Source organism: Xenopus tropicalis, chromosome 2, assembly GCF_000004195.4.
Source record: "Xenopus tropicalis strain Nigerian chromosome 2, UCB_Xtro_10.0, whole genome shotgun sequence".
Classification (NCBI taxonomy): Eukaryota; Metazoa; Chordata; class Amphibia; order Anura; family Pipidae; genus Xenopus; species Xenopus tropicalis.
In genome coordinates this window covers 15,628,013-15,655,027 of record NC_030678.2, presented here as the reverse complement: position 1 = coordinate 15,655,027, position 27,015 = coordinate 15,628,013, and the positions used below count along the sequence as shown (strand labels likewise).

The window sequence follows — 27,015 nt, the reverse complement described above, 5'->3', positions numbered from 1 at the left end:
ACATCACTCCTCCTGCCATCCCCCGCACCTTCTCAGGAGCATCCCCTACTCACAAATGGTAAGAATGGTGCGTAACAACTCTGACCAACTACTTTTACACCAACAACTAGATGATCTTGTCCAACGGTTCTTACAGAGGGTCTATACCCTGCAGGATCTTCTTCAAAGCAAGGATAGAGCCCTCCACTTGCCCCGTGCACAGACCCTGGATACATGCAAACGTCCTCCATCTACTAACCAGAATGAAAGACTGACCTTTATGACAACATTTGCTCCTGATAAGAAACCTCTCACGGATTCCATACTTTATCACTGGACAGTTGTTGAAAAAGACCGCTCTCTCCCCCCCATCTTCAGAACCCCCCCCCCACGCATCGCATACCGCAGGGGCAAGAGCTTACGTGATCTACTGGTCAAAACAGACCCAGTTCACAGTTATTCTACTGAAACACCAACTACTTGGTTACCATCCACTCGACTGGGCTGTTACAAATGCCCTAACTGTACCACATGTAGCTCACTTATTACGGGCCCGGTATTCCATCATCCCCATACTGGCAACGCAATTCAGATCAAACACAGGCTGACTTGTACATCTAAGTTTGTCATTTACTTTATCAAGTGCCCCTGTGGCCTCCTGTATATTGGTAAAACAATTACCTCCTTCAGAGACCGGATGGCCAACCACGGGTCGGCTATTCGTTCCGCTTTAGCAACAGGGTCAGCTGATACCCCAGTCGCACATTTCCTGGCAAATAAGCACTCACTTGCCAGTTTACACAGCATGCTGATTGACTTCATACCCCCCCCCCCCCAATAAGGGGTGGTGACCGCGAGAAACTCCTTTTACGTACCGAGTTGAAATGGATGCACAGATTGAATACCATTAATCCGCATGGCCTCAATGAAATGGTCTCCTACTCTTCATTTTATCTGAAATGACTTTGTGGACTTTCCCTCCTAGCCCCTCTATTTATTGTCCTGCTTGCCAGTGTTTCAAGTTGTCACACGGCCGGATACTGTTATCTTACGCGTCAGTTACTGTTGCAATAATATCCCTTACTGTTACCTTTGTATGTTCCCTATTTACTGTCTTGCTTGACAGGGCGTGTACTTCTTAATTAGTTACATGGTTAGATACCGTTATCTTGCTTAACTGTTACTGTTGCAATAATATCTCTTATAAGCACCTCTGTATGCTTACCATGCCTACCATGCCTTTACTTCTACCTCTGTTCCTGTTGCTTTCATTCTTTCTCCATTTGTTTTCTACTTAATACAGTTGACTCTGTATAGTTTTTTCCCCCTCCTGTTATATCATCGTCTCTGCATCCTCTCCATTTGTCTTTAACTCACATCATTCACTGGCTAAGTTTACTTGTACCCATGCATTCTACTTCCATTTTTACTCGCAGCAGTCACATAGTTTACCCATCGGGCCCATTCCATACCCTTCTCAATGCCATCCTTGGACTACGTATATAGTGTATGGCGCTCTGTCCTTTGATTAGGTTCGCACACCAACACTTTACCTGTCCTTATGGAACATTCGCATACCTTACCTGCCGGTCCCATTGTATATCCCTCTTAATGCCATTCTTGGACTACGTGTATAGTGTTTGGCGGTCAGTCCTTTGATTAGGTTCGCACACCAACACCTTACCTGTCCGTTGTAATCAGTACCTATACCCTATTAAACGACACAGTTTGGCTAAAGAATTTTTATTGCAAAATGCTCCGCTACTCCCTGGACGGTATATATTTGTGCACAATATTGAAACACTGGGTCCCCTGTATGACATGGATTCCATATTCATATGTGCTACTAGCCGTCCCGGATCACACTGCCGCTTGTCACGATGTGCCCACATTCTTCGCTGTGCGCACACCTATGCCATCCCTGAATGAGCTGCTGAGTTAGCAGCGCTATTCTTCTCTCTGACGGTCACTGTATGACGCAAGCCTATGACTGTCTTATTGCCACGCTCTGTTTGAGTGTTATATGTGGGCGGCTTAATGCCCCCTTACTAGTTACTAAACCTTATTTTGCCTCCTGTCACCACTGTCGTTCGGTTTATTAACCGGACCCGGGACTGGGCCTCGCTCCATGAATACGTGTTGCGAGTTATAGTTCAACACATGTGTGTACAAGTATTTTAACATTTACTTTTCACTGATCAATTTCCCTCACACTGGGTGTTCAACCTGTGATAACCACACCGGTAATTGCACTTTGCCCTTTTCTGTCTGAAAATCTCGATTTTACTCTATTTTTTTTTTTGTTTTTTTTTGTTTTCTTTGTGTTTTTTTTCTCTATTTTTGATAACACACGCCCAGTTGATGATGTCATACTGGTTTTGGCGCCACTGTTGGGTTTATTGGGGGATTTGTTTGTTGCACATTCACTTTGAGAAAGGCTGCTGTGTCAGCCGAAACGTTAGTCCTTGCTAATAAATATTTTTTGTTTTCATAAGACCTGTGAGTGCGGCATTTATACATACTATACAGATGCTTTGCTATCCTGCACCCAGGCATTATTTATGCTATCCTGCTACCCAGGGGCCCCCACACCCCCTCTGGCACCCCCACCGGCTACTCATCTAAGGCTAGCCCCTCCAGTGCCAGGGTCCGACTGCTACCCAGGGGTCCCCTCACCCCCTCTGGCACCCCCACCGGCTACTCATCTAAGGCTAGCCCCCCCCCCCAGTGCAACTTATACTTACTTTTTCCACGATCAGCAGGGGGAGGGCAGCGAGGGAGCAATAGGGGAGGGCAGCCAGGGATCGGGATAGTTTGGCGGAGCCTGGGGCTTTTCCAAGAAACAGACATAGGGGCACATTTACTAAAATGCGCTTTTTTCTGGCCTTGAAATGCAAAGTAAACACGATAATTTCTGTAGTTCTAAAATGTCTCGACAAAGCTTTTATCGTTTGTGCAAAAATATCGCAATTGCGTTCTGAAAGTTTGTAAACGCCACAAAAACAGTTTTTGAAGCCCCCATAGGACTCAATGGCACTTGACAAACCTGGCAACGTCCCAAAGTGTAACCATAGCGATAATGAATTCCAAAATGTTCATATTCTGTGCACAAAATACGACTTTTTCATGGAAATTTTACCGAAAACCATGAAAAACCATGAAACTGACTTTTTCCCATACATTCCAAAATGTTCTATAAAAATACGAATTTATCTCAAAATTGTTTAGTAAATGGGCCCCATAGTGTCAGTAGCACTGCTCAGTAAGGAAATCTTTTTTTTAAATACTTTATTTTGTATTTATTTTGAAGTAACAGGTGGGTTTGGAGAAGTTCAGCATTAATGTAAATCCGCCCATTAACACTTCTGCTACAGTTTCAAGTCAAAACCCAAGAATAAAAAGGGATAAGCAGATACTGCCTTAGCAATTGCATTTACAAATAACGTTAAAAGCACTGAAACTGTGCAAATAAATGTTGTTAATTAAAATGATATTTTTATTGATTATACAACCAAGAATAAAGATTTGGGCGGAGTCAGAGCTTACAGGCAGCCCGCGGGTCACGTGGTTGAGGGAGCAGCCCATTGGCTCAGCTGCTGGGGCGGTGGGGCCTAAAGCGCCGCTTTTATTGGTTGGAGGAATCACGTGGTACGTTTGTGTCACTAGTTGTCTCTCAAGGTGCGCGGCTCCGCTTTCTCCGCTGTCCGGTCTCGGTAGCTGCAGTCATGGTGCGGGCGGTGTGTGTGCTGGCGGGAAGCGGCGACGTGAAGGGGGTGGTGCACTTCCAGCAACAGGCGAGTATTGTAGCGTGGCTTTAGGCATTGTGCCTTATGCGCTTACCCTTACTGGGCCTGTCCTGTGCCTTCAGCTGCTAGTGTTCCTGCAGCCTGCGCCATCTGTGCAATTCCAACCAGCCTTTCCCCTTAGGCAGTATGAGATGCACAGTGCATGCTGGGAGGCGGTTGGGTTGGCAGTGCATGCTGGGAGGCGGTTGGGTTGGCAGTGCATGCTGGGAGGCGGTTGGGTTGGCAGTGCATGCTGGGAGGCGGTTGGGTTGGCAGTGCATGCTGGGAGGCGGTTGGGTTGGCAGTGCATGCTGGGAGGCGGTTGGGTTGGCAGTGCATGCTGGGAGGCGGTTGGGTTGGCAGTGCATGCTGGGAGGCGGTTGGGTTGGCAGTGCATGCTGGGAGGCGGTTGGGTTGGCAGTGCATGCTGGGAGGCGGTTGGGTTGGCAGTGCATGCTGGGAGGCGGTTGGGTTGGCAGTGCATGCTGGGAGGCGGTTGGGTTGGCAGTGCATGCTGGGAGGCGGTTGGGTTGGCAGTGCATGCTGGGAGGCGGTTGGGTTGGCAGTGCATGCTGGGAGGCGGTTGGGTTGGCAGTGCATGCTGGGAGGCGGTTGGGTTGGCAGTGCATGCTGGGAGGCGGTTGGGTTGGCAGTGCATGCTGGGAGGCGGTTGGGTTGGCAGTGCATGCTGGGAGGCGGTTGGGTTGGCAGTGCATGCTGGGAGGCGGTTGGGTTGGCAGTGCATGCTGGGAGGCGGTTGGGTTGGCAGTGCATGCTGGGAGGCGGTTGGGTTGGCAGTGCATGCTGGGAGGCGGTTGGGTTGGCAGTGCATGCTGGGAGGCGGTTGGGTTGGCAGTGCATGCTGGGAGGCGGTTGGGTTGGCAGTGCATGCTGGGAGGCGGTTGGGTTGGCAGTGCATGCTGGGAGGCGGTTGGGTTGGCAGTGCATGCTGGGAGGCGGAGGGACAGTCCCATAGGAGGGTATTTCTGCATTGCCAGTATAGGTGTGGGGGGGTCTTGTCTCTGTCCTAGACTTTTACTGGTGGGAACAAATCATTTCCACATAAGCTGTGGCCCCTGTGCCACTTCCACGGTCTCTCCTACACACAGCGCTTGTTATAGGGCCCCGGGGTGTGAGCGCCACTCGGTGAGGGATATGTAACTCCCCGCAGCCCACTGACCGCTATATCATGAATGACAGTTGATGGGAGTTGTATAATAACAGAGGGCTGTAAGTGGGATGCACACGTTAGTCTCCCCCCCCCCCCCCTCTCACTCTCTCTCTCCTCTCCCAGGCCTCTTGCCTTTAGCTCTGTACCTAGTGTCCCACCCCCACAGCACAGAATCCAGGGGGGAAAGTCCATGTTGCGCTGTAGGGAAATCCCACAGAATCATTTAGTTTGCTGCTTAGTGCCCTGCAAAAATACCTTCCAGAACAAGTAGGTGCTGGGAGTTGTAGTTTCATACAGCCTGTGGTGCCAGTTGTGCCCATGTCTGCTGTCCTTATACACATGCATTGTTACCAGTGCCCCATGCCCTGCCGGAGCCGTTCCTGCCATGTAGTAGATGAGGAATGGGTGCCCTGCATAACTCCAGGGAATTGAAACCAGTGCCCCAGGGCTTTGCCCAGTGCTGCTATTGGTTACAATGAACACAAAGAGCATGCAGGGAGTTATAGTTTAGTTATACAGGAGAGTCACAGGTTGATGTTGTGACCCGCTGTTCTGGTTGGTGTGTCACGTGCCGCCCTTTCACCCCAGACTGTGTGTTTGCAGTGAGGCCCAGGCTGCATGACGTGCCAGCGGGCCGGCTATCACTGGGCTAAGCTGCGGCTCTCAGCGAGGGGAAGTCGGGTCAGAGCGGCCATCTGTTGTGTGGGTGTGAGGGCCGGGGGCTCGCTGCTTTGTGGCCATGTGGCATGGGGATTATACATGTTGGCAAAGCCACTCTTGGTTATCTCCTTGTAATTAGCCTGCTGGGCAGGCAGGTTGAGGCTGTGCCAGTTAGTGCAATTGTGCCAGGGGGGCCCTGATGCAGCACAAGCCCTCACTGTTTATGCCCAGGGCACACACTCACCATTAGCCACATTGTGCAGTCATTCACTGTCTGTAGAGCAGTGTTGGGCCCAGGGACTCCGCTAGATGCGGTTGAACTACAACTCCCACTATCTGACTGCATCTGGGCTCTTTGCAATAGAAGCAGCCAGTGTGGCAGAATGCCAGGCAGATAGGGCACAATGCCAGGCAGTTAGGGCACTGCTGTGTAAGTGTGACTCAGCACTTTGGGACTGGAACGTCGAGCTTTGTTTTGCAATAACAGCCATTTGCTCCGGCGTTTCATTGGCTGCAGCAGTGCCAGCGGTGTCTGAGACGGGCAGTGTTGGACTGCAGCTCCCACAATCCCACAGATAAGTCAGCTTAAAAATGAACCCGAGGTCAGGAATCTTCTCTGTGGCTCTGATTGGTTTCCCATTCTGTAGGCGGGCCATATGCCATTAACCCCTCAGGTGCTGGCACTTTTTGATCCATCTGCTGCATGAGTGGCCAGTAACATGGGCTGTGTTTAAAAAGACAAGTTGAATCTGTGGCACTGGCACGATATGCGGATTTGCCCACATGTGCAGCGTTATTACATTCAGTCGTCTAGAGCTTTAATAGTCATGTGACTCAGGGTAGGGGTTCAGTTAGAGCCTGCGCCTCGCTGAATCCAAATGCTGTAGCCATATATATCCCATAGCTCCGCTATCCTACCCGCACATTCCAGCTTTAATATAACATAGATTTCTATACACTGTACTGTTATGGTCGGGGCAGGAATTCCTTATAATAAAATCCTCTCTATGCAGGACGAAGGCCCAGTGACAGTTGAAGGGAAGATTTACGGCCTGACTGACGGAAAGCACGGCTTCCATATCCATGAGTTTGGCGACAACACCAACGGTAAGCGTGGCTGTAACAGGGACTGTGGAGTGTAAGCTCCTTTGGCTAAGGGACTGATGGGAATGATGCATAATCTCTGGGAAGCTCTGTGTCAGTGCTCAATAAATACCAGAAATAGAAAGTTACGTGTGTTCCTGACTGCTCTCTGCTTGTTCCAGGCTGTATCAGCGCGGGCCCTCATTTCAACCCAGAGAGCAAGACTCACGGGGCCCCAGAAGATGCAGTCAGGTGATTCTCTCTATTGTCTTTGTATATCATATACTGTATGTACACCCTCCGGACTCCCTGCAGTTGCACATGTAGGAATTGCAGAGTTAGGCCGTCGTACGCACCAATGTATTGTTGTTTATTCAACAAACGCACCTAAGCCTGATCTTTCACTATCAAGAAAAACAAATCATTAATGGGCAGCCGTAACCAGCTAAGGATGCTGGGAGTTTATTATTGGCTGTAGGGACAGTGTTTTACCGCTGCCATTTATATAACTACTGCCCAGGGTTCAGCACCTCTAGGGTACATGTAGGTTTATGGCTGGGTGCTACTTAGTAAATGGTTCCCTTACCCTGAGGAGGAAGCGTTCCAGGGTGCTGGTGCATTGTAAGTATCTGGATAAACCAGTCCCTATTCGTTCCCCTGGGATTATCAGGGTGCAGCTCCCTGTATTGTGTTTCCCGGGCACAATGCAGTGGCGCAATGCACAGAGATGGTGGCTTCCTCTAACCGCTCTCCTTTCCATGCAGGCACGTCGGGGATCTTGGCAATGTGACGGCCAAAGATGGCGTGGCGGAGTTCAAATTGACAGATTCCCTCATTTCCCTGAAAGGCAATCACTCGATCATTGGCCGCTGTGCTGTGGTAAGGCTAACATTCCCCTTAGCCAAGAGCCATCTGGGGCACTAATAGAGATTTAATGTGGGCAGATACCCTGTACTGTAAGATGCTTTTTCCAAATGAGTGGATCTTTCCCCAGTTTGGATGCCAACAGCTCTGCCCAAATCAGGGTGGTCTGAACTCTTAGACTCCTGCCCAGCAATTCAGTCAGAAATGGGGCTGATACGTTGGGGGCCAGGAGGGCCCCATTCAGTTACTTTCTGACTCAGCAGCTTGGCCCAATATGGCTGCCTTTACCTTCTCCCCTGCTCTTTTATAATTAGGGCTTAATATTGAAGGGTTAAAGGGGATTGCTATAAGAAGGGGTACGTGTGTGTACTGGCACCCCTTTCATCTAATGTTTTATGCCCCCCCCAGGTCCACGAGAAGGAAGATGACTTGGGCAAAGGAGGCAACGATGAGAGTCTGAAAACTGGCAATGCCGGTGGGCGCCTGGCTTGTGGCGTGATTGGCTTATGCCAGTGAGCGTCTCCGGCACCTAATGCCCCAAAGCACTTAGTTTCTGTTGGTTGGTCTCCTTGTTTGTGTCTCACCCCCCCGCGTTCTCTCTGCACTCAGTAACCGCTCTTGTTCTCGTTGTGTTCGACAGAATAAAGGTATTTCATACAAGATAGCCGTTGTTTTTATGCAAAATTATCCTATTCATTCATCATAAAAAGTATCATCTATATAAAAAAATGCTATTTCTCCTCGATGATTCTGAAGGATTTAATTATGCTTGGGAAGGTTAAAAAGATGTTTCAAAAGAAACACATTTTTCATTGTAGAGCAAAACATTTAATTAATTACATTTACAAAAATATAATACAAGGTAAAATCTCTTGAACCCTCCATTAAGGCATTTCTATGTGTATACAAACAGCAGTAGAGCACAGCTAATTCTTTTTATTTGACGTCACTATGCTTTGAATGTAAAAATTAAAGAGAATGTCATGGGTGTAGGAGGGGGGCACATATCAGCCGGGACTCCTGCATGGGTGTAGGAGGGGGGCACATATCAGCCGGGACTCCTGCATGGGTGTAGGAGGGGGGCACATATCAGCCGGGACTCCTGCATGGGTGTAGGAGGGGGGCACATATCAGCCGGGACTCCTGCATGGGTGTAGGAGGGGGGCACATATCAGCCGGGACTCCTGCATGGGTGTAGGAGGGGGGCACATATCAGCCGGGACTCCTGCATGGGTGTAGGAGGGGGGCACATATCAGCCGGGACTCCTGCATGGGTGTAGGAGGGGGGCACATCATTCTAACATTATGGTTTACCCCAGTTGGAGGCTGCAGCTCCAGTGAGGGAGGGGGAAATGCTTACTGCCCCCACCATTCACACCACCGTGTATAAACACATCAGGTAAAATCCTGTGATTGTTACTGGTACTCTAAACCCCCTGACTAATCCTCACAAACGGAACTCTCCTTCAGTTGGAAAGGCAAATGCTGCCCCAGGCTGGGCTGCAGATACTCAGGCAGATTCCTGTGGGGCCGATACTCGGGGTTTGGGGCTTCCCTGGAGGCTACTACAGACGACTCTGTAACTAGAGAGGAACCCTTATACAAAGGGAAAGTCCAATAAGTGGTTTGTGTTCATTTCCCTTTTGAGGCTCACCTGGGTCTGTAAAGTACAGTATTTCTGCCCCTACACTGGGATCTTTACAGGGCAGCTTGTATAACCCTGCTGCTGTACAGCCTGGCACACTGGGCACCTTGGTTACAGCACAACTAAGTGATCCTGGGGCACCAAGTGTTGTTTGATCTCTAATAGTGAATCACAGAGTGCTGTCCCCTATACAGGGCCAGTAAACTTCACATCAGCTTTCCTATTGGGACTCTGGAGCCGTGGGGATGTGCACTCTGGAATGGGAAGTGGCATTTGGGGTTGCCAGTCGGACAAAAGTCTGGGGTTACCAGATGCCAATGGTTATGGTCTGGGGCTCTTTCCTGAGGAAGTGGGTCTTGAATCCATGGAATCCAAAAAATAAAACTGACAGATTATTTAGTGGCACTCAGAGTTGGTTTTTGGAAATGTTGTCGAGCTTCTTTTTAAGTAATCTCATATTCACTGCCAGCCCTTTGTATGGACCCAAAGAATTATTTACCTTTGTTTAATCATGTCCCTACATCGCCCCCCTGGAGTTCTGCCAATCAGAGGTATATATTTAACCAACGTCAATGTAATGGGCTTAGTATCAGAAGGCAAGTTGAATTAGGAAGAATGTGTCTTTAGTATCCCATAGTGAGAACTTTCATGTGTGCCCTACATGGGATATTTTGGGGTTCTGTGTTACCTATCAGGGTTATGGATACAGCACCGGGAAGGGAATAGAAAGACAATACTACTGGGCAGCCAGTGTAGTGCAGTTCTTATAGATCTGTTTTTTAACTTTGGGTCCCAAGATGTTGGTGGACTAAACCTCCCAGGAGTCTTCAAAATACAATCAAGGGTTGAAGCGTTCTGGGAGATGAAGTCTGACAACATTAGGTGAACAGTAGAGATAAACCGGAAGCCATGAAGCCACCTGGCTAACGTCTCCAGCGTTGGTCGGTCGCTATTACACAGTTTTCAGTTCAAATCAGATGTGGGTGGATGCGCTGACGATGCATAAGAGAAGCCACAGCTATCACCCCAATGCCGAATGCAAGAACCTCAAAAAAGTACGTGTAACCTCCCATGCACTCTTTGGCCAAACGTATGTGGAGACCCTTTTTAACTAATAAATTGGCTATTTAGGCCACACCCATCAGTGACATCACAGGTGCCACTACATCATCCATGGACACAGTTGGCAATTCCATACTAACTACTTTTGGTTGTTGCAGCACAATAAATAAGCTCCATACAGAATGGGATTGCTGAGATGGAAGTGGAAGAACTTGACTGGCATAGAGCCCTCACCTCAACCCAAACCAATATTTGTGGGACAAATTGGGAAGCAGATACAGCCCAGGCCTAATGACAAAACTCAATGGCCACCCTCATATGTACGAATGGAAGTAGATCCCACCAACAGTGCTGTGCTCTAGCACGTAATGGAACCTTCCCAGGAGAACAGAGGCTGGAATAGCAGCAAAGGGAGGCTGAAATTCATATTAACCCCCTTGGTTTTGGAATGAGATGTTAGGCAGAGAGGTGTCTGGATACTTTTGGCTATATATTACAGGTATGGGACCTGTTATCCAGATTTTGGATCTCCATAACTTAAGTCTGCTAAAAATCATTTAAATATTGAATAAACCCAATAGGGCTGTTCTGCCCCCAATAAGGGGTAATTATATCTTAGTTGGGATCAAGTACAGGTACTGTTTTATTATTACAGAGAAAAGGGAATCATTTAACCATTAAATAAACCCAATAGGGCTGTTCTGCCCCAATAAGGGGTAATTATATCTTAGTTGGGATCAAATACAGGTACTGTTTTATTATTACAGAGAAAAGGGAATCATTTAACCATGAAATAAACCCAATAGGGCTGTTCTGCCCCAATAAGGGGTAATTATATCTTAGTTGGGATCAAGTACAGGTACTGTTTTATTATTACAGAGAAAAGGGAATCATTTAACCATGAAATAAACCCAATAGGACTGTTCTGCCCCCAATAAGGGGTAATTATATCTTAGTTGGGATCAAGTACAAGGTACTGTTTTATTATTACAGAGAAAAGGGAATCATTTAACCATGAAATAAACCCAATAGGGCTGTTCTGCCCCAATAAGGGGTAATTATATCTTAGTTGGGATCAAGTACAGGTACTGTTTTATTATTACAGAGAAAAGGGAATCATTTTTAAAAATTAGAATTATTTGCTTATAATGGTGTCTATGGGAGATGGCCTTTCTGTAATTTGGAACTTTCTAGATAACGGGTTTCCGGATAAGGGATCCCATACCTGTATTAACGCACACACATACACACACCTATTCTTTTGGAAACAGTGTGAAATGTTTTTGGATATGTCACCGACCACCTACCAAACCAACAGAGAATGTTCCAAGTTGGTGAATGGAACCAGCTGCTAAAATGACTACACACAAAATGGCACGTCCTTCAGTTTCATATTTTATTCTTTTCTCTTTGGGTTTTTTTTTTTTTTTAATAGGAATCATTTTGGTAAAGTTTTAAAAAAAAAAAGTAACAGCTTCTACTTCTCCCAAACACAAGAGTAGAAAATGACAAACGACTGTAACTCCGTATCTGAATACCGACGGTAATACTGCTTTACCCAATGGCAGGCAGGGCCTTTAGAAAAGAAAAAGTCTAACTGCCCGCGTCAACTTAGATTTATTAAGGTGCACATTTTGGTTGCATGGCGTTGCTACTTAGTCATTTGGTCACGGGGGGGGGGGGGGCTATTTTCATAATCAATATTTTTTCCCCCTTCAAAACCCAGTGAACTTTACTTTTTTCCCCCCGATATTCAAAAATATGTTTCTTCTATTCAAAAACAAGGTTTGGGTTGACTGAGCCCTGTATAAACATGAACTAAGGGATCAGTTTCTAATTGTACGTTGCTATGCTTACAACAAGTCCATGCTGGTATCCCATGTCATTATCCCATCAAAAGGAACTGAATCTGCTTTTAGGCTTAACAATTTAATACAAAACAATGTCACCAAATAGTGAAAACTCTCAGGTTCCAACAATGACACTTGGAATACAAATGAAGCCACTTGGGGAGATCAATGACGACTGTAGGGTGCAATATACACCTATGAGCAAAGGGTAGTGTAGTGGGGTTGGTGGCTTCCATGCCTGGCTGTGTCATGTAGGTCCCCAGAAGACACTTGTGGTGGAAGCAGAAATTGGATCTAGAACGTATGTTCTGGGTCGGCAATCAGTGCCGAGAAACCAGACATCGGCATGAAATGAGCAGACATGGCGGCTGCAAACCCCATTGAACTACTTTGTGCTCCTGATAAAGGGCTTGTGATGCAAAAAGCCTTTGGCTACTGTGTCAGTTATATATATATATATATATTATATAACTGCGGCAATTCACCATCTCTTTAACTTGAAATTATTGGCCGGCATGTCGGTCTGAGTTCTGTTAATTCTCTTTTGTGAAGTTTTTAATAAAACCACATAAAAACCCTTAATCAACTGGAGTAGAATAAGGTATTTAATTAGGTTCTTGCTTCCAGTTAAACTATCGCTATCATGAACGGACAGAACTCACGTCCAATAAAAAGTCCCGCTTCGTTGGCGACAGCTCCTCCGTATTCTCAGAAATGAGAAAAACAAATCTGACTAAACTTTGATGAAGTTAAATACGGGGCGTCGTTTAATGAACCCCCGAATATAACAAAAAAGGGGAGGGGCCAACGTGTACTGTAAAATATAGACCCGATTACGTCTCGTCAGAACGCAAGGGTGGAAGGTTTACGCAAGGGTGGAAGGATATCACACGGAATTTGTTACGAAAATAGAGTTTATTAAAAACACAAACCTATTTTTTCTGAGGAACTTAATGTTCTGCTTTGTATTTTTCTCCTCATTTAAAAAAAAAAAAAAAAGAATTTAATTGCGACTTGTAAACGTAAGTGTGCACTCAGGGGGTTACGGGAGACAAATAATCAGATGGAACCATTTCAAACAGAAGGAAACCTGGATGAACTCCAATTACGCCAGAATCGGTAATGGGGGGGGGGGGGGAAGAAGCAAATATTTTACAGCATAATTTACACTCCCCAAGCTCTCAGCACAGTAATGTTTCTCGGAACTATTTAAGGCTTTGCTGGATTAGATCCAGGATCCTTTTCTGCTTCTTCAGATGATTTGGGCGTCTCGGGCTGCTCCTCGGGGGGATTTTTCCCTGCCGGTTCTGCTTTCCCCTCTTTCCTTTCAGTAACGGTTTCTGCATTTCGCATTCTGCTACTAAAAGGTTTGTGGTTTTCATCAAGCTCTGCATCAGGTTTTCTATTTTCGAGGAAATCTCCCCTTCCTCTAGGGTGACCTCTCTCTCTCTCATGTCCCATTGGCCATCTATTTCTTTCCTCAGAGTCTCTTTGTCTGTCACGGCTAGGACTTCCTCTACCCCAGCTGCTCCTCCCACGACTAGGAGGTCGCTCATGATCGGGGTCATCAAAGCGCCGACCAAAGCGTTCTCGCTCATCTTCATTGCGACCAAATGAACGCCTTCCAAACCTATCTGGTTCTCTGCCATGGGGAAAGACTGGCCTTTCACCTCTGAACTGCCTACCATCTCGTTCTTCAGGTCCCCCATGCCCTTCTGGTCCTCTCTGTCTAGGAAAGTGTCCTTGTCCTAGTAAAGGGCCCCTTATCCCATGAGGTGGCATGCCAAAGCCACCCTGCCCTGGAGGGGGCCCTCTGTTCATCATATGAGGGGGGCCAGGCCTTTGAGACATGGGAAAGCGCTGCATGTTTGAAGAAGGAATTCCAGGTGGCCTCTGCAGTGGTATTAAACCAGGTCTGGCACCTAAAAGACCAGTAGAAGGAGGGCCAGGGTGTGGACCAGAACCAGGTCCTTGTGGGGGGCCATGATGAGGTCCTTGAGGTGGGCCATGATGGGGTCCCTGGGGAGGGCCATGATGGGGTCCCTGTGGTGGACCATGATGTGGCCCTTGTGGGGGACCATGATGGGGTCCTTGATAAGGACCTTGTGGAGGGCCATGAAATGGACCCTGTGGAGGTCCATGATAAGGACCATGTGGTGGACCATGAAATGGACCGTCTGGTGGCCCATGATAGGGGCCCTCTGGTGGTCCATGATAAGGTCCTTCTGGTGGTCCATGGTACTGACCTTCAGGGGTCCCATGATGAGGACCTTCTGGCGGTCCATGATGCAGACCTTCTGGGGGACCGTGATGAGGATGTTCTTGGGGACCGTGATGGGAACCTTCTGGTGGACCATGATGGGGACCCTCTGGACCCAAACGTGGACCTTCTGTTGGGCCCAGGTGAGGACCTTCTGATGGGCTATGATGATGACCCTCAGATGGACCATGATGAGGACCTTCTGGTAGAGTGTAATGACGACCTCCTGGAGGGCTGTGATCAGTATCCTCAGGTGGGCCTTGGTGGGAACCTTCTTGGGGGCCCTGATGGGCACCTTCTGTTGTGCCATGACGGGGACCCTGTGGTTGGCCTGAAAAAGGTCCTTGTGGTGGTCCTGGATGGGCTCCCTGTGCTTGACCAGAATTAAGTCCTTGTTCCCCTTGTTGATCACCTGAAGGAGGACAAAATTGACAATATAAATATAGTTTCGATAAAAATGAATTGTATTCTATAATATATAGCAAGAAAGCTGATTTTATCTCTTGGCCATAGAATTTGTGTAAGCGATACTGCATGAAACAACTAGGCTTCACAATATAATGCTGCATGATTACTTCTACCCCTCGTGACCAGTAAGATATTGGGTTGTTTGAAGAATCAAACTACCATCTACAACTGTTACACCGCTCATTTCCGTCTGATTACTGATCACTCATGTGGCTGGGGCCACCGAAGTCTCATTAGTTACTGGTGCCATTAACCCTTTGCTGGTGCATAAAGAGATAAAAAAAGGAAGGAAGGGTAAGAGACAGAAATGAAAAGTTGAAAGCTAGAGTGACGCTAGTCCTTCTATACAACTCTACAAGACTTGCTTTCTCACGCAAATATCATGTGGGTGATGGTTCCTTATGTCCTGATGTTTGGGACATAACTGCTGACATCCCATTAGGCTCATTATTTATAGGCTCATTGATCTTTATACCCAAAGGGCCCAGATAGTGCTACAAGCCACACCGTTATGCCTGATAGCTCAAGGGTCACGTTATTGAGAAGATCCAACCAGTAGCATTCAGTCATTTCCTAAGTTTCACCGATAGGCTTACCTAGCTCTTCCGCAATGGATTTTATGCACCCAAGGAATGCACCAAAGCCAAAGCCAATTTTGGGATTTGGCTAAATACCCAATACAGCAATGTAACTAAACTCACATGATAATTGAAATAATCACATGATCATTTTGATTTGGTTCAGCCAGTCACAATGAGATTCTTTGGCTTAGTCAGTAAGTCTAGATGCAGCACCTAGAAACAATCTTCTAAGGCAAAAGTCATTCAATTCATGAAACTGTGGACTCTTTAATATATAAATCAAGGTACTTGTGTCAAAATCTCATCTACATGGCAAAACCCAGGGTAGCTCCTGTGGAACTGTACTGTGTGTTGTGTAGGCCGACTGGGACAAGCAGTCTAAACCCACTTCCATTAGGTGTGACTTATATAAAGACTAAGATCCTTGATATTCGTGTTTCAGGGAATTCCTCAACTCAGAGTGGGAGGGTAAGTGAAAATAAACCTTATACATATCCAGGGTCCAGTCTTTTGCTTTCAGTTTCCTTTACCTATTGCAAGAGCAGGCCAAAAACTGTAACCTAAATTAGGCCTCCTGGAATTCACTGTTTATTGGCTTATGTTATTATATAATTATAATGACTAGCTTGTAATTATATCCTTATAAACAGTGCTTAGTGATGTCATCACTAATTGTGATGCAATTACACCAAATGACTCTTTGAAACATGTGTATTATAATCAATAATGTACTCCCTGTTGTAAAATATAAGGATATTAGAAGTCAACTTGGAGTTCCATGGTCTGTATAAAAGCACTAGGCTTTGTATATAATACACAGGAGCTATGAATAACCTGTAAATACTATCCTTATAAGCAGTGGTTAATGCTGTAATTTGTGCCTTCAGTCACGGTGTTCCGACTGCCTGGTTGCGGTTACGCTCAATAAAACTGTCGGTACGCAAATAACTGCCGGCAGGGCCCCCCATGGCACAGTGTTGGGATCAAGCTGTGATATAGGAAGTCTATTAAGTAACACTGGCACATCTTCCTTTCTACGGGCAGTTTCTCAGATGGAATTGCCTACCAAGGCCCAGCACACTTGTAATGAGTACAGAGTCCCAGAGAAACATTGGCGACTTTCTTTCAACGTGTTCCTTATGCTCAACTAAAATCTAATTGCTTTACAGTAATCAATGGATCACTGATAAGGTCGTTATATGTCTTACCGTCAATACACTTCCCTCAACCATGGTCTCTTCATATCTCCCCCAAGGTTTCATCTATTCCCTATTCCCCCTACTCCTGCTGCCCGACCCCTTCTTATTATTCCAAATCCATCCCATTATGGTTCCATATTACAATCTAGCAAATTCATGTTTCCTTGTACCTGTAGAAAGTGAGCTTGTCATGGTGGGAACCTCACTCCCGCTGCTCCTTTACACCGGGACCCGGATGTGCCAATGACTTACCTGATACAGTAAGCAATTAGACTTCTGATTCTGACCCATATTTTGGCGACAACGTAAAAGTCAGTACAAATGAGCCAAACCTCTCCTGCCCTACAGCCCTACAACTGAGCAAAGCCTAATAAGCTGGGTATAATAAGCAGCTACACTATAGGTAGGTATCTATAGGTAGGAAGTGATGGTGCGGCCTCATTATACAAAGTGCGTCTTGTTATTATTATAATGATAGACAGACCCACTTCTTCTCATTGGTTTAAAGGATGATGAGGAAGACTTGTCATTTTATCCAGTTCAATAATATCAGAAGTGAATATGCCCTAATGAACGTTGTTGAACGTGTATTATCTAAAGCTGGCCATATACATACTAATATTATTGTAAGAACTTAAGGGGTAAATGCAATAAAAGGTTCAAAGTCTGTTCCAGGTCTAGTCACCTATAGCAGCCAATCAGCAGATAGCATTGCTAGTCAACTGCTAAAAAGCAAACATTGGTCGCTATGGATTACTGCACCGGGGCAAGCTTTGTGCCTTACACATAGGGGTTAGGTCTGTATGATTATTGGTACATGTATGGTGCCCCGCTGGTACCGGTTCATATCTATGTAGTACAGATATCAGTCGGTTCAAGAATCAGGAAGGTTAGAAAAATTCTAAATGTCCCATTTTGCCCAGAGCATGGTGGATTAGCAGATGAGGAATGAGGAGCAACTGAAGCTCCTCTCCTCTGCTGCCCCGATTGCCTGTGCGCCTTCATAACAATAGGAAGACGGCAATATCATATGTGGCCCCTTGTACTGTGTCAGGGGCACCTCAGCAACACTAAACAGATTTGTGCATGAGAATGTGCCCTACATCCATATTATTCTACTTAATGTAATACCATATGTAATTCCCCATTTACACTGCTTTATACTCTAGAACCCATCCCAACCATGGGTATTACCTGATATTTGCTTTAAATGACAAGTCGTTTAAAGGTACACGCTAAGACCCCAACAAGCGAGCGGATCTTCTCCTAATATCCTCACCTACAGGCGGGCGATATTGGGCTAATTTGGTTGTTTGGCCCTGGAGCCAAACTATTGAATCGGAACAACGGGTAAAGGCGTCCGTCGGTTTGGGGATTGCATCAACAAGCTGATGCTGTCCCCGATCCGACTAAATTTTTAAACCTGCCCAATCGAGATCTGCCCAATTTCAGGCCAGATGTTGGTTAGGCAGGCCTGTCGGTAGTGCCCATACATGGGCCAATAAGCGGAATCGCTAGAATCGGCCCGTGTATGAGGACCTTAAGCTACAAGCTAACTGTGAGTACTCAGATAAGGGTATGAGCGCAGGGCTACACAACCAGTTGTATTTATCAGTATGGACGGAAGTTACTGCTTCTCCTGCAGACACAGAATGTGCCATTGGCTTCCCCTTCCCCTGGGCACAGGTAACAAACCACTGTCAGTAGTTACACGATTAGTATAACCTTTATGGGCCTGCCAAGACTCACGTTGGACTGGGTCCCGCAGATAAATATATACAATGTCTAAATAATAGGGGCGCACTGAATCCATAAGTTTTCTACTTGGAAAAATACCAAATAATTCACCAAAGGTCCATCTGAATACAGGACCCATGACCCAATATACATTTTAAAATTGAGCAAAATCACAAAAATTACATTATCTGTGACAGTCTTAATGCAATTAAAGGAGAAGGAAAGGTAAAAACTCAGTAAGCTTTATCAGAAAGGTCTATGTAAATACAGCCATAAGCACTCACAGTAATAGAGTCCTCTATCAAAGGAAACACAGGATTTGTTGTCTCTTTTTGTAAACATGATGTTCCGGTGTCTGACTGCCTCTCTCAGAAACAGCCTTAATTCCCGGGGCCAGAGTCTGCGCAGTTCTCTCCTCTCTCCTGCTCCCCCCTCCCACCAGAATGCTAAGAACTTGCTCCCCCCTCCCTTGGGAATGTGTGATCTGAGCTATAACAGCTAGAGCTGCAGGCAGGAAGCTACTTAAAATGGCAGCTGCTATCTTGAGCAAACGGAGAAAGCTTCTAAAGCTGTTTACTCCGGTATGGTAATGGTTTCTGCAGAATAAATATAGTGTTCTAGGTGGCACTAATGTGGTGAATCTATTGGCAGTAAAATGCCAAAATGACTTTCCTTCTCCATACTATTTGAGAAAAAAAACAGCATTTTCAAGATTTATAATTTGAAAAAAAACATTGGCAATAAGTCAATATTAGGTGTATTTCCAACATTCAAGCAATTTGAGTTTTTTTGAATGCAATTTGAGCTTTTTTGAATGCAATTTGAGCTTTTTTGAATGCAATTTGAGCTTGAGATGAGTTTTATCACAGATCCAGTTAAAAAACAAAACAAAGCTCAAATCAACTGATAATCCCCCCCCCGTGTCCATGTTTGGCTTAGAGCTTAATAGATAAAAAAAAACTCGCCCACGTTCTTTTCATTCCTATGGGATTTTTAGAAACATGTTTATTAAATGATGAACTCTAACTTTCACCCATTGATAAATACACTTTATCCCGCAGGAATGAATGGAAAGTGGGTGAATACGTCTGTGCCGAGATTGAATAAATCTGCCCTAGATGTTCATACATGAGAGTGTTGGTGCAGTTTTATCAGTTGTGCCTATTTACCTGCAATATGGCTGACGTAGCATCTCCTTTTAACCGTAAAAATAGTTCAAATTCAATTTTTTTGAAAAATTTGATTATCTTAATTTACCTGTTTCCTCGATCCCTAGAATATTTCTGGAAAAACTTGTATTGATTGTGCTCGTTTAAAATACTAAATGAAAAAAAATTCCACTATAAAATTCCTTGAATGTCGAAATTTGTTGCAAAGTCAAATTCCAAAATAGTCGGGCTTATAACTTATTTTACACAATTTTCTTGAATTGCTGCAAATCTTGAATTGTAATTTTGAGAAATTTGCTCCATGGCCTTACACTCACTCCAATAAGTTACAGAGGAATAACCAAAGTACAATACAGTTTGTAACAAAGACGTGTTTGGTCTGGTCCAAAGAGAAATAATTTAATTTAGTCGCCTGTGATAAATCTGCGCTATTGTAGGCGACTGATCTTCCCTACGTGCCTTCCCACCAGCAATAATGTAAATTGTTTCACTTTGGTTTCCCGAAGTTGCCTCGCAACCCGTGTGCCATCCCATTGCCAATTAATCTCCCTACGTGCCACTGCCCTAAGACACATGGAGCTACTTAGTAGCAGTTACTTGTCACGGCTACTAAATGCCAGTTAATACCCTGCCATAGACAGTACTGAGAATTGCCTCTGCTAAAACACAGGTAATGGTCATGGCTACAGAAATAGACAAGGCTGATCATTTGGTGATAATTATCTCTACGTGTGTTTAGCAGAGGCAATTCTCAGTACTGTCTATGGCAGGGGATTTTCTGGCATTCCAGTAGCTGCTACTAAGTAGCTCCATCCTTAGGGCTCTGGTACACGGGGAGATTAGTCGCCCGCGGCAAAACTCCCTGTTCGCGGGCGACTAATCTACCCGAGTTGCCTTCCCCCTGCCATCCCACCGGCAAACATGTAAGTCGCCGGCGGGATGGCAGACGCGGCGGGGCGATTTCGGTAAATCGCAAGTCTTTTTCGGCGATTTGCGCGAAATCGCGCCGCCGCGTTTGCCATCCCGCTGGCGACTTACATGTTCGCCGGTGGGATGGCAACTCGGGGAGATTAGTCGCCCGCGAGCAGGGAGTTTTGCCGCGGGCAACTAATCTCCCCGTGTACCAGAGCCCTTAGAAGGAGTTTTATTAGGTGCGAGCTGGCTGTATTTGTAGCTGCCAAACTAAGCTCTCCATAACACACATTAATGCCAGAGCTACTCATTCAGCAAAGTAAAGATCATTACAGACAATGGGGGATTTCCCACACGAAAAAGAAACAAAGGCCACGGCCGTGTAATACTCTGCCTAGTGATGATTCCTATATTGACTTTATGTGGGACTATGGTGTCAACTTGGACGGGCAATATATCCAGAGTTAGTTTTGTGTATGTCTGTGCATGACGTATTCATGTTTATAAAGTATACTCAACATCTTACATCTCTTCTTATAAACATTCCTGTAATGCTCCCACTACAAGCTATCATTCCGCTCAGAGCAGGTATCGCTATCACTACCCAAACAGATAATCTCTATGGGGTCAATCTCATGTCCTTTACTAGTGTCACTTACAGGGGGCTGAAAACCAAACATTACCTGCTCCTTTGCCTGACTGGTAAGAGCAACCAGAGGCACCCGACCCAAGGGGACTCTCATCTCTTCTATTCCAGCCCCATAGTCAGTGTATCACAAGCTAATTGGTTATGGCCCTCTGCCCTTCTGCATAAAACCCTTGATTTTAGTAATCATGTTGGCTACATTCCCTTTGTATACTATGGCATATTTGGTGAAATAAATGCAAATGGTTGGTTGGTCTGTTTCCCACTATGCAGAAGAGGAAAGTGTTTCTAAGCTCAGGGGACATGGCTGTGAAACTTACTATAGGTTAAACTGGTCATGGATCTCCAATTTTAACTTTTCTACAGAAGTAACTTAACTAAGGGTTTAGTATCACCATAAATCAAACTACTTACAGGCGCACACAAAACTCACTAAGTCTGCCCTGCATCACTACTTCCAGAAAGTACCACATGTTGGTTCAATAGCCTATATCCTAAGCCTACAGGGCATTTCCAACACCTGAAGTTAAGGAAACTCACAAATATAACCATCTTCAAAGTAAGTTAGTGTGATGTAGTAAAACAGTATAATTATAAAATAACTGAGATACTATGATACACATGACAAAGGTCCTTTAAAAACCATGACTGGAGAGAGAATGTTCCCAAACCCTACAGCAAATAAAGAAACCCTGCAATGTTAGAGCCCTGGCACACAGGACATTTTGTTGCCCATGATAAATCTTTGCTACTCTGGGCAACAAAACCTCCCTTGGTTGTCCTAGGGTGTCCTAATACGCTACTAGACTAATTTTAAAGAAAAAGTATCCACATTTATACTAGGGATGGGAATATGTTAACGGAACACTAAGGGGCACATTTACTAATCCACGAACGTCCGAAAAGCGTCCAAATGCATTTTTTTCGTAATGATCGGTGTTTTGCGACTTTTTCGAGCGCTCAATACGAAAAAGTTGCGACAATTCACGAAAGTCATAATGGCAATGAAAAAGTTGCGACAATTCACGAAATTTGTAATGGCTATGAAAAAGTCGCGACAATTCACTAAAGTCATAATGGCTATGGAAAAGTCGCAACAATTCACAAAATTTGTAACGGCTATGAAAAAGTCGCGACAATTTGCACAAGTCGTAACGGCTGCGAAAAAGTCGCAAAATGTTCGTTTTCCAATCCGAATTTTTCCCATTCGGATTAGTAAATCAGCCCCTAAAGGTGGCCATACGGGCCAATAATAGTTGCAAACTGGCAGGTTATTGGCCCGTGTATTGGGCCCTCCAAAGGGCCTTCTTGATAGAGCATCAGATCTAGTAGTAGACATTGATGTAGTCCTCGATCTGAGGATTTTGATCTGATTGTTTGGTTCCCAATCAGATCACCCCAATATTGCCCACTACAAGGTGGACATAGCGAGTGAATGAAATGTATGGCCATCTTAACATTTTTTGCAACAGATAATTTCTCCATGCTATTTCAAACTCATTTTATATAGATATGTTTTAATCCAACCCATTAATCATAACTTAAAAAAAAAAAAGGGGCAAGGCTGCAAACAATTAAACCAATAGACGACCCCAGCCTCTCAGCAATTGTATCAACCAATAAGCAACAATACCATGGAGCAAATTGCCTCAAAATCGTTTGAAACCAATTGGTACGTGTTTGGGTACATTGTATGGCAGCCAACAATCTCCATTTACCATAGATTTAAGTCAGTTGGTTAATCGGGCCAGTCTAAAAAATGTCATCTACCAATGTACCATGCTGGGCAGCCATCAGCAGATGGAAAAGTGAAGAGAAGCAGCAGCTTCTGAATGGAAACAGTGAAACATCTGATCTATCATTCCACACCCTATATGGAGATGGGGTATTCTAGAAATGTTGTAGTTTGTCAAAAAAAGAAAAGTTTAATTTGACCCTCCCTCTCCTCAAACGTCTGGTTGCCTGTCCACTGGGTCCTAGTGCCACATCCCCCACGTGTGGCCAAGCATTATCTGCACATCGGCACTGAATGTACATCAGCCGCCATCACTGGGTGATTTCAAGATTAATCTTACAAAAATAACCTGTAAAATCACCCAAAGCTAAATCCTCACCCCTAATCCCAGTTTCACTAACACTCTTTCTAAAGCAGTGGATGCTTAACTTCACACTAAGTTGTAACAAAAAAGTGTAAACATTTGTAGGTCCGGCACTGACATGACTGAAGAACTGACGCTCCAAAAACACTCAGGCTACACATATTACACCCAAGGGCTCAGTTATCAATTTTGGGCAAACTTGCTCCTGGGCAGTAACCAATGGCAAAACGTATCACTAACCCCTTATTGAAAAATATAAAAATGTCGTCTTCTAATGTTCTTATATTTTACAACTAGGGACTGTCTATGTACTATAAAACACATTTCAGTGAGTCATGTGACATGTTTATATAGTGAATAATAGTGAGTTGTTATAAAATATAAGGATATTATAAGTCACTGAGGAGTTTCCTGACTATATAAAAGCACAAAGCTAAAGGCTGGGTCATGGAACCCCGAGGTGACATATAATATCCTCATATTTTATAACAACTCATGTTTCCTTGAGTCATGTGACAGACATTACATTATTAAGCAACAATTATAATTGATGACATCACTAAGCTCTGTTTACAAGAATATAAGTTCCAGGTCTTATCAGTAATTAATTCTGACAGATATAAGCTCACTTTCTGCTAACATGATGATGCTTTCTAACTATGCCTAGCTAACTAGCAGCAGCCCAGAGCCAACTAGTGGATTCAAGGTGTGGAGGCAAAGGCTTCTAAACCTCTGGGCTGATCCAGTACCTCCAGTATACAGCATTCTAGGTATACTTCTATTTAGAGTGAAGACACATGGAGCTACTAGTAGCAGCTACTTGTCACGGCTACTAAAAAATATAATGCTGATCATTTACTGATAATTGTCTCTACGTGTGTTTAGCAGAGGCAATTCTCAGTATTGTCTATGGCAGGGTATTTTCTGGAGTTTAGTAGCTGTGACAAGTAGCTGCTACTAGTTGCTCCATGTGTCTTTACCCTTATGCTTTATCGGTTCTGCCACTGCTACATGGACAGGCATAAACAATTTCTTTTTAGATCTAAAAGTATACTGATATGAAGCAAATAATCATATCCAAGTCATCAATCTGAGAAAGACAAGCGTCTATGGTGGCCCAGTTACTCAATCTGTGATAACTGGCAAGTTGCTGCCCCCTATAAATGCTAAGATCATGTCAGTATCCCTTTGACAACAGGCTTTGGCATAATATAAAATGACTTTTCCCTGTATTGATGTTGATCAGAGCCTGCTTGTTTCATAGAAAGTAATATGTAAGGTCTAGCTGTATTAGTTTATAGTTAACCTGACTAATTATACCAGGGTTATCAACAAGAGATTGCAGGGGCTGCCTTGAAATGATTATGCCCCACAGCCTTCCCAAGGCTGGCTTACTAGCCTGTTTAGGTTATAAGTCACTACTGTCTACCCCATGCTCCTAAGGACAGAAAGCCATAAGCACAAACAAAGAACACATTACTGTGACTATTACTGAATACAAATATCAGACTACAGTAAAGCTAGCCATACACGTGAAGGATCTTATGAGCGAATGGTTATTTTAACAAAGGATTCAATGGTTAATGATATGTGAGGAGACCTTTGTTGTATCGTTTTGGCTGGAAGATCATACATATATTAACCAATAAATATCTGTTCTTTTGTTGACGTTCACATTTATCCCAACCCTTCAAATGAAGGCAAGAACAGAATGTTTATCTGACCAACCCATCCACTGACCAATTTCATCGTTGCACAACCAAAATGTTTAAACCTGTCTGTTAGGATGTGGCCAAACAAGTGTAAATATTACAATCGTTGCACCCCATCAATGTGACAAAAAGCATTGAATAATCCTAAAATTGCTTGTTCCCCATGACAAGACCTGCCCGTGTATGGCCACCTAAACACAACTCCAAGCCTTTAGCTATGTATGCTGGATAACTACTGTTATACTCAATTAGAATGTAGACACACTGGGCTACTAGTAGCAGCTATTTTCAAGGCTACTAAACAATACCGAGAATTGCCTCTGCTAAAACACACGTAGAGACAATTATCAGTAAATGATCAGCATTGTCCTTTTAAGTAGCCACGACAAGTAGCTGCTACTAGTAGCTTCAGGTCTCTTCACCCTTATGGTGCTCATTACTAACCTTGTGTTAAGGTGTTATATTTACCATGAATTATTGTGGCCTACAATAGAGTGTACCTATAAATCATTACCAAATGCTATAAGACATCATGACGTATATTTAGGAAACCCAATGCTATAAAGTGTATGAATAATAAATCAAACCATGATACAACCAGCAACATTAAATTCTTCTTGGTTATTGCAAAGACGCAAATTAGTTGAACGGAGGAATCCTTCCAGAATGTCATCCATCCTTCTTGCTGGAAGCAAAAGGGTTACAGTGGGATGAGTAGTCTCTCCTATTGCGAGTTACCGTCAGGGATTCCCATGAGTCTCTCTCAAAAACCTATATTTTGCATGAAGACAGAAATTCTGGATTTCCCATTTCACCAACACGAGGTGCAAATGCTGGAACTCTCAGTGCTGGCAATGTTTAGCTTACCTTCACAATAGGCTTGAGCTTTGGAATATTGTGTCCCTGCCATTGCCTATAGTGTCCACTGGTGAGTGTGAATGGAAGGATATCATACAAGCTTCAAAGCAAATCTGCTATATGGCCAAAAGTATGTAGACACCCCCTCTAATTACAGAATTGACTATTTAACATCCATCATTGCAGACACGGCAACTCCACCCAAACACGACTTAAGCTTTTTGAAAAGTAAACATAATTTCCAATACTCATTAAAAAAAGATATGCAGCCTTTTCATGATGTTTAGTGTAATAATATGTTTGGAGCAGTTCCCTAAGCCCCGCCCCCTGCTGATCTGGCTGACTACTTTGTGACTCAAATAAAATTTAACAGTAGTCGTCTGTCCTCAGCCTGCAGCCTCCCAATCCCACAATTCCCTGCACACGTAATGTCAATAAGGGAAGGAACATCACAGTGCAATGCATTGTGGGTTATGTAGTTCATGCATGCTGTCTGTAAGCTGTGGAGTTGTTACAGTTCATAACATCAATGTTTTAGTCCCTCCTCCCCTGCCAGGATTTCAAATGATGCAACTGTTTTGCAGCTGGACTTCAGTATATAAAAATGGCATTATTCATACTGTTTGAAGAAACAAATTACAGGGATAGGTATATCAGGGGGTTTTGTGTTGTGTGGGGCTCTAACAAATTTGGTTGAGAAGCTAGAGTTCCCAATGATGTTCCAACACCTACAGCAATGCGTTCCCATAAAAAAGACCAACTAAATATTAATCCCCTTGGTTTTGGAATGACATGTTGGACAAGCAGGTGTCCAGATACTTTTGCCATATATTGTAATTTAAAAAGAGAGATAAAATGTATATTTCCATCTTCTTCTATATTTCTGATTGATATATTTATTAAAAAAAAAAAGTAATTTCTTAGGAAACTGTAACCAATTTTCAAAATGTATTTCAGATTTCTATACACAAATAGGCTTACAAACTAAACACATTGAAAACCTCATCTACTGAGAAGTCAGTGTCTCTTATTAGTAATGTGTGTGTGCCTCAGGCAGCTGCCATTACATTAGAAGGTTACCATTGCCTTAATATGCATTATTAACCCTATTTAGCCTTTTGCACAAGCAGTGCCGTGTGTGTGTGTTTCATAACCAACAATACAGTACCTGGGTCTTCCAGTCAATGGTCTTGGATGGGTAACTTCTGGCCTGTGTGCTTGGTTACAAGACGTGACTAGACAGGAGCAGATACATGTATGTTCCTTTTGTTGTTG

General features: G+C 44.4%; 2 protein-coding genes across 4 annotated transcripts in view; one reads left to right on the top strand and one right to left on the bottom strand.

The window, feature by feature from the left end:
• Positions 1-3,688: 3,688 nt before the first annotated feature.
• sod1 (superoxide dismutase 1) lies at positions 3,689-8,190 on the top strand (the record flags this gene model as incomplete). The annotated part of the gene is given in 5 exon segments (NM_001016252.2): positions 3,689-3,773; positions 6,609-6,702; positions 6,861-6,930; positions 7,443-7,557; positions 7,951-8,190. Coding segments are annotated over 5 exon segments (456 nt in total). The 5' UTR covers positions 3,689-3,704.
• Positions 8,191-12,995: 4,805 nt separating this feature from the next.
• Positions 12,996-27,015, bottom strand: part of scaf4 (SR-related CTD associated factor 4) — a 57,073-nt gene continuing 43,053 nt past the window's right edge. For all 3 annotated transcript variants that reach the window (XM_012958019.3, XM_012958020.3, XM_012958021.3), the window contains exon 20: positions 12,996-14,771. In XM_012958019.3, coding sequence (XP_012813473.1) covers positions 13,309-14,771 — 1,463 coding nt within the window. In that variant the 3' untranslated portion in view covers positions 12,996-13,308. The remainder of the gene's footprint in view (positions 14,772-27,015) is intronic.